General features: G+C 46.5%; 1 protein-coding gene and 1 long non-coding RNA gene across 2 annotated transcripts; both read left to right on the top strand.

Annotated features, from left to right (window-relative positions):
- The first annotated feature begins 9,319 nt into the window (after positions 1-9,319).
- Positions 9,320-9,724, top strand: LOC135383880 (uncharacterized). The gene is made up of 3 exons (XR_010420124.1): positions 9,320-9,418; positions 9,508-9,577; positions 9,662-9,724. It is a non-coding gene; the product is annotated as an uncharacterized LOC135383880 (long non-coding RNA).
- A 296-nt stretch (positions 9,725-10,020) lies between these two features.
- On the top strand, positions 10,021-12,462 carry LOC135384904 (uncharacterized). The gene is made up of 10 exons (XM_064614086.1): positions 10,021-10,088; positions 10,150-10,417; positions 10,475-10,570; positions 10,741-10,914; positions 11,003-11,189; positions 11,343-11,486; positions 11,546-11,644; positions 11,767-11,938; positions 12,084-12,184; positions 12,290-12,462. The coding sequence occupies exons 1-10, from the start codon at positions 10,021-10,023 to the stop codon at positions 12,460-12,462; spliced, it is 1,482 nt and encodes a 493-aa protein (XP_064470156.1).
- Positions 12,463-13,788: the final 1,326 nt, after the last annotated feature.

The following is a 13,788-nucleotide window of genomic DNA, read 5'->3' as shown; positions in this document are numbered from 1 at the left end:
AAGAAAAGGCCCAACAACAGTACAGCTGAAAAAAAAAAAAAAACGCCTAGGACAAGGAGATCTGTACGTCTACTGTATTCATCGCACGGGAAGATGTTGACCCGATTGTGGAAGAACATTGCGTGGAACTTCCCCATGACTCACTAAACTTCCAAAGCTTCAGGTATCACTGAGTCACTAAATAAGCTCCACTAGAGTCACTTATTTAGTGACTCTAGGTACCACCACACAGGTGTAAGAAGAGATTAGGGAGAGAGACCCTGATATTCCAGAACTTTATTACAATGACCTCGGCTTGCTATAGCACAACGGCCCAACAAAGGCTGGCTGACAGCACGAGGGGATTGACCTGGGGCAGAACACATGAAGGATAAGTTAATCTCTGCCGGAAAAGTAATCAATTACTTAGTAATCGATTACTCCGAAAAGTAATTGATTACTCGAAAAATTACTTTGACAGTAAAGTAACTGATTACTGAAAAAAGTACTCAAAAATGTAATTGATTACAAGTAACGCAATTACTAGTAACGCGTTACGCAAAAGTCTGCGTCCTTCAGGGGACCTTTGTTAAGAACGTTCCTTGCTATAAATATCTCGGTATGCATATAACTAATTTTCTCTCTTGGAAAAATCACATACAATTAAAGGATATGAGGATATATGCAATTCTGAGCTGCAAAACTTGGGATATTTTCGTCGCACGCTCCTTTTAGCATCCCCCGAAGTCAAATTACATGCTTTTAATTCATTTATTCGCTCAAAATTAGAATATACTTCTGTCATGTGGAACCCCTGGCAAAGGTCTCTCGTTCAGAAATTAGAATCCGTGCAAACCAAAGTTGTGCGCTCTGTTTTTAATAAATATGATAGGGATTCTAGGCATAACACTATTTGAAACGGACTGTAAAAATATGTTGCTAGAAACAAGACGTAAGGTACACCGATTGCAAATAATGTACAAACTTTACTCACACGCAGTCGGTACCTGCGTCCAACGCATTACCTTTCCGAAGGCTCCCATCGTCCTTACACGGTATACGTTCCCCTGAGTCACAGTGAATATTATAGAAATTATCAATTATTAACAGGTATTAATGATTGGAACTCGTTGCCAGCAAACTTTGTTCTGCCCTATATAACTTTGAAAACTTTAGAGACATGTGTAATTAACTGGTCTACTTTAACTTCGTTTTTCGTGTTGAATTGCTGTACATTAAGTAGTTATTTGTGTCAGTTTGTGTTATCCGCTCAAACCTGTGCATTTCTCCCCACTTATGTAAGGCCCTTACGGTAAGGAAATTAAATTAAATGAAAGTCCTCTCGGGCCGTCAGATCCCAGCGTACGTGTCATTTTTATTCTCACCCCAGCGCTCTTCGAGCGTTCACGATGTTGACTGCTCAGCGAGAAGGTGGGGGTGGGAAACTAGACTGCACATGCAATGTTCAATTGGGGTAGAGGGTGCGACGGCAAGCGCGGGGCAGCTTGCTGTTGAAGCAGCGAACGATGCAGCTCACCCGTTCGATGGGTGACTGCGCTTCATCGGCCAGCCTTCGTCGCTGCTGCGCCATAAAAACACTAATCATCGTCAGCTTCGTCGGTCGTGTAATCCGCCGCTGGTTCGCTGGCGAATCTATCCTGCAAGGTTTGTCTCTTCCAGTGAATGGGAACCTCTCAGCGGGCTGCCCTGGTGACTGCACCGCTCATGGTACCGCCCGGTGTCGTTCAAGATGGGACGCATACCAAACGACAACGAGCCGCCGGAAAGCATCCACTGACAAATTCGTGTTGCGTGCCTTAGGTCTCCAGGCAGGTTGACGAACAGGATGGTGGCCCTCAATACCGGAGAAATGCTCACTGAATGTGCGGCTGCCTGAGACCGCCCAGTGGCACGGGATGACCTAGTCTTGAACCTGGGCAGAGACAGGAAGAAAAGAAACGTCACCTTGGTTATCCATGAGGGCACAAGTTGCATCGAAGATACCCCGGAGACCCGCACCAAGTAGTCGTCTCTTCGTCCGGCTCTATACCAGGGGTCGAGGGACATAAGTGAGAGCGTCCTGGCGGTGTCTTCTCCCCGCTGCCGTCGTCCAAGATGCGATAATAATATACCTTGACATCTGGTACATGGACCGGCCTAAACTGCTCGCTATTATCACGACGTCCGAGTTTCTAGGCCACTGAAGTGAGCTACTCGAGCACCCGATAGGGCGTCCCACTGGACAACAAGAGAGGCGACAAGGTCTTTCGCTGCGTCGCTGAGGGGATGCATCCTCCCTAGGACGAGGTCTCCTGCCGCTTGAATGCGTCCTAACACAACCTTCAGGATTGAAAGGTGTTCCTAAAATGAACTAAAGCGAATTACCACATCGTCCATATAGGCCATGGCGAAATTGCACTTCGCATCGCCCAGCATGTCGTCCATCATCCACTGAAAACTAGCGGGAGAATGGGACAATCGAAAGGGGTGGCTAACAAACACAAACAAGCCCCTGTGACAGATAAACGCTGCCTTCTCGACGTCTTCAGGCGCTATTGGAATCTCTAGGAGCCCTCGACTACAGTCCATGGTTGTGAACACGTGGGCGGCCCAAAACGTGTACATGGTCGAGTCAGTCGAAGGGAACGGGTAAAAATCTTTCGTCGTGACTTCGTTCTGGCGGCGGTAATCGACGCACAGCCTAGAGCTCCCGTCCACCTTCTTCGGTGCCAGCAGAACTGGGAAGGCCCATGGGCTGATGATCTCACAGCCCATCTTGATCATTTCGTCTAGGGCAGCGTCGAGAAACTTGCGCTTGCTAAGAGGCTGAGAATTGCACCTCCAAGGTCTTGGGTCACCGGTGTCTATTTGGTGCTGTAACACCAGTTAGACCCGGCTTCTCAATAAACATAACGGAAAATGACAGCAGTGTTTGAAGAGCATACGTCGCTCCTCCGAGCTTCCTGAGAATGACCTCAGGGGTCTCTCTAAAACAATGGACGCGACCACGGCTGTCAGACGTCCTGGTCCGTAAGGCTGTCCAACTGGCGGTAATTGTCCAGCACCAGAAAGTACCCCGCCGGTTTGCTACATCGGGTCGCCGTTGTTACCAAGTGGTTTCCGGTCTCGCCTAGAGTTGACTGTATGTTTCTCCCCCATTCGGTTCGGGTCCGTATCACGTATCACGTATCGGGTCCGTATCAGAGTTATCCACTCGATTAAAGAATGTAGGGTACTGCCACTCTCGTACTAGTAACACCCGCGACGTAGTAGAGTCATCACTGGTCCGGACATGGACAGTGACTTTTCGCTCTCGGAGTTAAAGAACGCTCTCCTCCTGTCACGTGTTCGATCTTCCCCAGGCCCGGACAATATCACGTACCGGACTATCCGTAATCTGGATGAGCCTGCTCGAGGTATTTAACACGTCCTGGAAAACCGGGAAAGTACCTGACAGTTGGAAGCATGCGCGCGTTGTCCCACTATTGACGCCGGGAAAATCGCCCTATCAGCTCTCTTCTTTCAGGCTAGTGAGCTTGACTAGCTGCCTTGGCAAGTTGTTGGAAGGCGTTGTTGAACGCATGACCTTCCACATAATCGAGTGGTGGCTCGAGAGGCACTCCTTCTTCCCGCAGGAAATGTCAGGATTCCGCCAGCACAGGTCTTCCATGGACTCGGTTCTTGACTTCATTACGTAGGTGGAAGAAGAAAAGGCGCGTAAGATGACAGTGGTGGCTGCGTTTCTTGATGTCAAACGCGCTTACGACACCGTGAGTCACGCCTCCGTTCTCCATCCCCTCACCCAAGCTGGCCTACCCTCCAGAGCTCTCTCATGGATTAAGGACTTCCTCCATGGCAGGCAACTATTTCTTCGCACCCGTCAAGGGATACAGATCATGTATTGATGACCCATGGAGTTCCACAGGAGAGCGTATTGAGCCCAATTCTGTTTAACGTGGCCATGGCTGGTATTAGGGGCTGCATTGGAAAGAACAAAGAAAACATCAGAGCCTAAAACCCTATATGGAAACGTTTGCCAGGAATTGGGACGCGTAACGGATGATCAAAAGAAACGAAATGATTGGCTACGTCTTTTTCGATTACCAGGTGATGGTACAAGGTCAATTTGTCGGACCTTTTAGCTCGGTCCATAGGTAAAATGCTTAGACTTCGAGGACCACTCAACCGACGATTGATCCCCTCTAATCGCCTCCTAGCCTCATGCCATCTCTCATCAGCTACAGTGTTACGATGCCCACACTTGTGAGGCCCAACGGCATAAGGCCCTTTTGTGTGTCTGTGTGTGTGTTTCTTTTCTTTCTTTTTTATTTTTCGTTTTCTTTTTATGGAAGGAATAGCAAGTCGGCCTATGCCTTACTAACCTTTCCTCGCTTTTACTTTTCAATAAACATATTCCCTCCACCCCCTCCCCAACGGCAGGCTGTTCACGTCATCACCACTACCACCATGGTACCATAAAGGATACCTCACAATGGTTAAAGTTTGGTCTAATACGCTGCTCTGTTCCGCGTGGTTATGCATATACGTTCAGCAGGGTTACCCTTTGTGCTGTGATTACCCCTCGCCATGATGACTCATGCGAATGAAAATGATCAAGGTACGGCCCGACCAACTTTTAATAGTCATAGAGACGAAACAAGTGTATCACTTTTCGACATAGTCATCCTTAACTTCGATGCACTTTTGACACCTTTGAACCAGCATTCTTATAGCCTTGAAAAAATAGTCCGAAGTTTTGTCCGCAAAATGCTGGAAAACTGCCTCTTGCACCTCACTATCGTTTTGAAATCTCCGTCCTCTGAGATCCCTCTTCAAGTTTGAGAACAGGAAGTAGTCACTCGGTGCCAAGTATGGACTGTAGGGTGGGTGGTGGATTTCTTCGAAGCCGCACTCCTTCAGTGCAGCCTTGGCAACAGAAGTCGTGTGGACAGGGGCATTGTCCTGGAGCAACCGGACACCTCGACTCAACCTGCCGCGCCTCTTTTCCTTGATGGCGTCTCGCAGTCGGTGCAGGAGTGAAGCATAATAAGTCGCATTCACTGTGGTGCTCCTCTCTTTGAAGTCGATGAGAAGGATCCCGTGACAATCCCAAAATATTGTTGCCATGATCTTCTTTGTGGATTGTGTGACCTTGGCTTTTCTTGGGGGTGCTTCTCCTGGTTTGCGCCATTCCATCGACTCCTTTTTCGAAAGGGGATCATAGTAGAGGACCATAGTCTCATCCCCTGTGACAATTGACTTCAATATTTCTTCTTCATTGACAGAGCTCCAAAAACTCTTTGGCACAGACGACGCGCATTTGGTTTTGAACTGACGAAAGAAGTCGTGGCACCCATCTCGCGCTGACCTTTTTCATGTGAAGGCCCTCGCCGATGATGCGAAAAACGGTTGTTTTGGAAAGCCCCAGCCTTTCTGAGATTTCTTTCACCTTCAGACGCCTGTCGCTCAGCACTTCCTCCTCGACAAGAGACAAATTTTCTTGTGTGACAACTTCCATTGGACGACCATCGCGTGGATCATCTTCAATGGACTCTGCTTATCCCAGTCTTTTACCGTTGTGTACGACAGAGAGGCTTCCCTGTACACGTTGTCCAGTCGCGCTTTAATTTCCTTAGGCGAAAGTTCCTCTTTTGTCAAGAATTTTATCACAGCGCGGTACTCGATTTTTTCCATTTTAACTGAAGAGTGCACTCTGGCTGTTTGAAATGCCGCTCTCCAACCGACAAAAGCATGGAGAGGGTTGAGGGTGGTGCTCCGGCCCTCCAACAGATGGCGCCACGAGTCGTTAGTCGCATTTTCAAATTCGCGCGCATTTTCTACCTCGGGCCGGAAACTTATGGAACCACCCACGTATATACATCACGCGTGCGAGTCAATCATGTTCAATTCTTTAACGGTGCGTTCGAGGACAGCATTTAATCGAAGCTGGAGTTTTCATCCTCTTTGAACAGTATATTTTGGTCTTAATAGGTACATTATTCGTATTTTGCTATTATGCTTCTCTATCGAGATTCGTCGCAAAGCTGAGTTCACAAAGTCACTCTGAATCTGGCGGTAGCGTTACGTCGAATTGAATTAGTTTATCATATACGGCAATCAATAATTATTAACTCGTGTTTCAGGAACCGATAGGTGAAAAGTCGTCCTTTTCATGTAAGGTATCTGTATCAAAGCTGTACGCAGATATCCATGGTTAGAACTAGTTGAAAAGAAACACGAACTTTCAAGGAGATGTTTAATAAGCGAAATGAAATCTCGTGACGAGGAGATAATGCGACGTGCGTGATGCTTACGCACGTTCTTCTTCTGGTGCTGGTGATAGGTTGATCGTAGCATTTGCAACAGAGAGCGGACCCACGTCTACTTTTTCCTACCACCAGCTCCCGTGGCCTAGTGGCTACGATAATGGCATTCCACGCCGAGACTGGCAAGTGGCATTTTCCCTCGGTTTTCCTCAGACGGCTTTAAGACAAACATCGGCACAGTTTCCTGTGAAGTCCGCCCAGGACGCACGATATCTCCTGCGATAATTGTGACGCTGACCGCCTGAGCGTCGCTGACTACGGCAAGCAGTTCCATCACCACCACCACTGTTCCCTACTTCGAATGTGTATCAATGTCTTCCTTGCCCGCCATATTACGTGTCCCTTGGATGTCCGTGTATACGCGAATATTTCCTTCTTGACTTGGGTGGTTGGCTTGAATTCTCTCCAGTGGCAAGAACAGCCTTGGCCTTTTCTCTTGTATAATTACGGGTTGCACGGTTCTGCCATGTGCCATGGATTCAGTTTGGACTATATGTTGATCCTTCTGGAGAAATTGCCGAAGCCGTGTTCATGTAATGAACTCCGCTGGTGTTCGTGTCACAATTTCTTGTGGGTCATAGTAGACATACGAAACCGGTCGAGAATTAATAATGACCTCTACTTCTGTAACAAGTGACATCAGATCCTCATACATCAATACTCTTCTGCCAATTTCCTTCCTTAGTACCTGTTTCACCAGCGAGATGGCACACCGGGTAAAAGCATCCGCTCATTGGTGGTGGTCAAAGTCGTGCCGAAACCTGGGAGGTGGTGGGTTCGAATCCTACCTCCGGCTGTGCTGTCTGAGGTTTTCCCTGTATTCTTCGGCAGACTTTCGCAGAATATCTGCACATCTCCCCTTGAAGTCAACCCAGGAAGCACACTGACCCCCTGTCCCCCACTCCTTCCTGCTGTCCTCTCTCCATCTGTCTACGCCTGCACACCGCTCATAGACCAAGTTGCTTCGCGGCGCTAGCACGAAGTAAAAATTAGCGGTCTCCTCATTGGTGCAACGAGGAGTAAAGCGATAGCAATCGTTGAACCGCCAAGAAATTGCGGGCATAATTTTAAATTGCGCATATTGGTTTGCAGACAGAACGAATAAGATTCACTGACCCAAATTACAGGATAACTTTTTCATTGAAGCCGATCTTGTTTATTTCTTCTTCGTTGTGTACACGAGTTTAGCGTATGCATAGTAGCGACTTAGGAGTACTGAAATACGTTATATCATCCGCGCACTTCAGCATGTTCAGTCCTGTTGCAAACAGAACGGGTATGTTTCAGCGTGTCAAGTTCAGAATCAAACTCAAAGTCGACTGTCGTGTCGCTGCCGGCGGCATGCAGCCCGGCGCGGGCTGCGCCGGGCTGACGAGCTCCAAGTGGAGCGAAACAGCTGTCCTCGACTGGGAGTACACGACCAAATTGTAAACATATGCTCAGCGTGCAGCCACAGTTACTTTTCGTTTCGTATATTTCGCAGTCAAGTACACCCCCTCCCCCCTATACACTTGACTGGTTTTGCACTGGGCTTTCAGAGGTGTCTTAGGACACCCTGACGGGAGGCATCACGTGCCACGTGACCTTCTGACGCCATCCGCTCAAACGTTGCCTGCCTGCGTATTGCTGATGATGGCTCAACAAGGTCGAAACAGCTGTCCAGTACTGGCATGGTGACGTTTGAATTACAAACATATGCTATACGTCCAGCCAAAGAGCTCCTGCTAATTGACCCCCCCCCCTATATATATTGTGACGTTGTAGACCGTCACGGGTCAGTTCTTGGACCAGGGAGCGATTACACGTCTGTGCCCGTTGACATCTCACTTTATTCTCCCATCTTTTTGCCCTCAACCACGAGACAGTCCCGCATCTCCTTCTTTCGTCTCGTCACACATGGCAGGGGCTTAAAGAACATCGACCCGATGTCAAAATAGCTAAAAGATATTTACATTGCTATACATCTGGGAGTGAAGATAATGATTAAAGGGACCGAAAAGTGAAAAATAACCCCCATATTTTGGCCCACCATCCTGCACATTATCATTGTTTGATAACACAGAGAAAGCATTACCTCACAAATCGGAATATTTTTTACGTATAAATATTTTGAAGGTTGCCGGAACATGGACGGTGCTGCCAACAAACGGCAAAAAAGAGTAACTTGGGTTTCAGGTCCAGGGCGTCCGGGATTGGTCAACCTGTACCACGTGACAATTACTTTCTAGAGAACAAAGTTGATACACATTATCGTTATAACTAAACGTCATTTTAAAAATGACGTTCACTTCCAGGCATTTGAAGAACATAGTTTCTATACTAATAAAACATTCAGCTACGACGCGCCGTGCCGTTTGCAAGGCCGTCTGCAAGGCCGTCTGTGTTATCGCGCTTATTGTCTACGCCGTGGGTGGTCATACCGGCAGCGCGAAGCATGAAGTGAAAGTCTGTAAAAGTAATCAAATAACTTGTCTGTCACTGTTGTGTCACGTATTTACGAATGCCTGGTGTACGTTGTGGAGTTCGGGGATGCGGAAATCGTTCATCTTCGACGACGGGCGTTTTCTACCACAAGATTCCACAGGACAATGCGCGAAAACGAAAGTGGTTCGAAGCACTCGGCTATGAGATACAGCAGTCGTGTCGTGTGTGCTCATTCCATTTTTCTGCCGATGACTACGAAGATGCCGCAGTTGGCGAAGTGCGAAAACGTCTGAAGCAAACTGCCGTTCCGTCACCTGTTATTCTGCTTCGCTTTGGTGACGGGCTCAGCACAACGTCTCAGGTATGTACAGGTGTCACACATGTATAAATTATAATAGAGCGATGACGTATACCATTTAACTTGTGTTATCCTACCCACTGGGCATTGTGAACATGACCAAATTTAATTTCAGGGACATTCCGGTGTTGAAGTGGCGCCGGACTGCTTTGTAGTATGTAGAGATCTCACCATTTGGTCATCTTTTGAAAATTTCTGTTTTGAAATAGTTTTAAAACTGTTTCAGGTCGACTGCAATGATTTCATGGACTTGTGCATGGAAGTCACCGTATCGGATGACACTACTGATGCTGCTAGCACATTGTCCACGTCGACGGACACTGTTTGTGAAGTACGCAGTAAAAAAGTCTTGTCTAGATCTGCACTGCAAGAATTCAGAACCAAATATACTCAGTAAACTTGAACTTTCCTACTTTGCAGGAAACAACTGTAGTCGAGTTCGACCATGCATACTGCAGCACTGTCTCTCCAATCACTATGAAGTCTGCATGTAAGAAGTGTATACAAGATTAGTGCTCAATGTGATCCGCATTTCTTATTACTCTTTTTGTTTGTGTCTGTGTGTGTGATCCAGGCACTCAAGTTAACATGACAGAAATAGCTGGAAGCTGGTATGCTAAAAATGATGATCCGGATTTGCCAGGAGTGGCAGCATTCCTACCTGTGGCTTCGTCTCCCCCTCTTGCTTCTACCAGTTACAGCTGTGTGATTGCTCAAGAGGTAGGATAGGGGTGAGTCTGTATCCAATTGATAATATTTTTGCAATCCTTACACGGACACAAAGACACCTGAAAGGACATCACGTGGGCCAATAATTACATCGACCCCCACTTCGCAGATTCTGCCAAGTCCACAGGTGGAACCACTAGCTTTGTTACGTGTTGCAGACTTTGTAACATTTTTGGAGTCTTTGGACAGGTGCAGAACATCAGTATGACATCAACAGTGGGAGAAGAAACTGATGAGAGCTACTACCCATCTGAGGATAGCTTCCTTGAAGGGTACAGGAACACTTTCTGTTGAAGCAAACTTATGATTAAAGATGGCCAATTAATTTTCTAGAGACACCACTACACCTGAATGTCCAGTGGAACAGCGAAAATTCATTGTCTTTGAAGCTCCACTACTGGAATTGTTCAAAGCATGTCGCAGTTGCAGTGGGTCATGCAAGGTTACCACATCAGTTCGGGGCACACTTCTCACTGTTGTGTCCGAATGTGCAAGCGGCCACAAATTCTCTTGGAACAGTCAACCAGAACTGAACAGGATGGCTGCAGGAAACGTTCTGCTCTCCGGTCCAATACTGTTCAACGGAGCCAGTCCCACCAAGGTGTGTACTTGCATGTTTGGGAGCATACGTAATAAAACGTTACATCCCTTTCTAAAGGTTCTTCGACTGCTGAGCTCCATCAACATACAAATGATTTCAAAGGTTGCATACGACACATATCAGAAAGGTTGCCTACTGCCTGCTGTATCACAGGTACCAGTTCCTAGTCGCTTCCACAATACTTGAAAATCTATCTAAAAATATTAATTATCATCATATGATTGTGATAAGTAGTAACTGACAAGCATCGGTGCTTCAGTGTATAAGGAGGTATTGAGTTTGCTTTCTGCAACAATGGCTGTTATATTGCACAGATCTTACAGGTTTGGAATGCAGAACACAACCACCTGCTCCTTTCACTTCAAGACAAGCCTGTTGACCTCCTTGGAGATGGCAGATGTGATTCTCCTGGTCACTGTGCCAAGTACATGACATACACTTTTATGGAAGCCCATTCAAAGAAAATCGTCAGCTCCGTTCAAGTACAGGTTGGTGAGGTAAGTGTTTGGCACATATATTACTCGTATAAGGCCTACCAGCTGCCATAGTTTGATTCTTTCTTTTTGTGTGTTCTTCTTGCTCTAGTCTCCAGATGTTGCTTCCAGCACAAACATGGAAAAGGTGGGATTTGTGAGATGCCTGGACGAACTGAAATCAAATCACATCATCGTGGCATCCATTACGACTGATCGACATCCTGCAGTGAGAAAGCACATGCGTGAAATGGAACCCAGCATAGTGCATGGATTTGATACCTGGCATGTGGTGAAAGGTGATATTTACTTGCTTATTATGTAACCCACACCGTAGGGTCGATTGCACTGCTACTGATACGCTGTACATCATGACCATTTCAGTGCTCTGCCGTTGAATTTATGTCATGAATTTTTATTGTTGGGCTTATGTATTTAAATTTTGTATGCAGGCTTGAAGAAGAAATTGGACACAGCAGCCAAAACCAGTACAGGTGCTCCTTTAAAACCATGGGTGCAGCATATTTGCAACCATCTCTACTGGTGCAATTCCACAGCTGAGGGGAATTCAGAACTGCTACTGAGCATGTGGAAAAGTAAGACTTAATCAGATAATAACAGATATGTAGTTCTGACACTAACATTACTTCATTAGGCATGACACGCCACATTACAAATGTCCATACCGGTCACGAAGGTCCATACCATCGCTGCTTACATGACACAGTTGGAGAAAGGCCGTGGCTGCAGCCTGGTAATTTGAATTAGGAGAAGCGCATTTTTCCTTAGTGTGTTAGTCTAGCATACTCCACATGTACTAGACATAATGTATGTACAGTGTACATGGCGAGGACAACAAATGCTCTGAATGTACAGGTACCGTAGCTTATGCAAGACTTCTGAAGATTGTACTGAACCCAAGGCTACTGAAGGATGTTCAACAACTATCAAGAGTGGGTCAGACATCAGGGCTCGAGTCATACCACTCCGTCATACTGAAGTTCGCTCCTAAGTCCACAGCATACACACCGAAAGTTATGCGTGCTAGGTGCGTACCCACGCTTTGAAGTGGGAAGAAAGACAAGGGGTTGACGTAGTGCTTGACCTTTTTTTTTTACTGTATAGGTTGTCAAAAAGGTTATTTGTGAGGTATCACATTTACAATGTCTTATCTCTTCTATCACTCCTTGTAGGACACAAATAGCTGCCCTGCACTTCAATGAAAATGCTGACCGGGAGTATGCTTATGGAAAGGATGGACAACAGATGTTCAGGAGGAAGCTCCTAAAACAAAGTAAGGGGCAGAAGTAGTTTCTAGAGTGAAGACAAAGGCCACTTACAGTATGAAAATCTCTTTCCGTTTACGATACAGGCATTTGTACTGCTTATCTCTTTACAGATTATGTGGCAAATCTTCTAAAGGGGGCTGTGACAGTGTGTGAAAGCACAACGTACAGTGCCATGGTAGCAGCCCACCATAGTCCCGAGCCTGCGCCAATGACTGCAGCTTACCCACGTGAATCGAAAGAGGTCCTGATTGCGAGAAGGATGCTTCGCTTTCCAACAGAGTGATGTAATGTTGCTTTACCCTCCTTGCATAACTTCCTGTTGAGCACTGTTGCCTTCACCTTGCACTATAGCTCTCATGAGGCCACCTGCAACTGCAGTCCTGACCTGAGAGCTGCTTTGGATAGCCCGCTCTACCAAAACTCCGTCAAAGCCTCCAAAGATGAATGAAGGGAAGTACCAATTACTTTGGATAGGGTGTTAAAGGAGCACTAAAATGCAAAAAACAAGTTAACTTTACATTGCGTTACATGCAGTCAGAGCCGTTTCATGGGGGGGGGGGCGGGGGGGGGGTAGAGGGGCAGCAGCCCTGGGTACCTTCCCTAAGGCGTCACAGGATGGTACATCTGGACAGCACGGTGCACAATAAATCAACAGCGGGCATATTTGGCACCCGCACCTAAGTCAGTTGGCTCCAGTGGCTCCTATAAGCTACTGAAAGAATAATAGGAAAGGACTGTGTTATAAAAAAGCACCACTTTGTTCTCTTTGTAGCACACTGGAGTCATGTGACCAACTACTGCAATTCACACAGATAAATTGGCACCGGAAACGGTTTGTCTCTGTCAACTGCTTTTTCACCGGTCTTCACCTCGGAAGGGCACGCTGGGTTAAGTACTGGGGGGGGGGGGGGGGGTCTTCAGCTTTATCGTGCCCCAGGCAGACTTTGACATCGTAACTGCTAACATGCTAACTTTCCACATGATATCGTAACTCAATATGTACATTGATTCCATTACAAAGATGCAGTCAGAACTATACAGGCTCCTTGCTTCGGCACGAATGCAGTGAATGTCTGCCGCACATGCTATGCTATAGAGCAGTAACTGTGAAAAACAATAGTGCGAAGGACGTGAATATAATTGTTGTCAGTGGAACATTTGTGATAACTGTTGTGGGCAACGATTCAGTAAATCTGTATTGAAAAAGTGATGTGACCAACACACATCATGTCGCACATATATGGTGTACGTACTACGGCCAGCCCCATTCCAAATCCACAGAAACACGAAAGGCTTCTCCTACTGTCTCATTGGATGCTGCCAATCGTTGCTGCCCCTCTTCAATCGTGCTCATTGCTGCCAAAGACTGTTTACATTGCGTTTTTCTTCAAATGGTGGTGCTTTGTGAGCTAATTTCGATTGTATTATACCATAATCCGAACACGTACTTTCATGTAAACAGTTCTTTTTGCATTTTAGTGCCCCTTTAAATAGACATGATCTGCCTTCACCGGATTATGTAACAGTTCTTTTTGAATTTGTGGCATAATAATCAAGTGGCATGTTGAAAACCTATAGCCCAGAATATGAGCCTGTAGCCCAGAATGTA

Source organism: Ornithodoros turicata, chromosome 2, assembly GCF_037126465.1.
Source record: "Ornithodoros turicata isolate Travis chromosome 2, ASM3712646v1, whole genome shotgun sequence".
Lineage (NCBI taxonomy): Eukaryota > Metazoa > Arthropoda > Arachnida > Ixodida > Argasidae > Ornithodoros > Ornithodoros turicata.
Note: the sequence above shows the minus strand (reverse complement) of the source record. Positions and strands in the feature narration are given on the sequence as shown.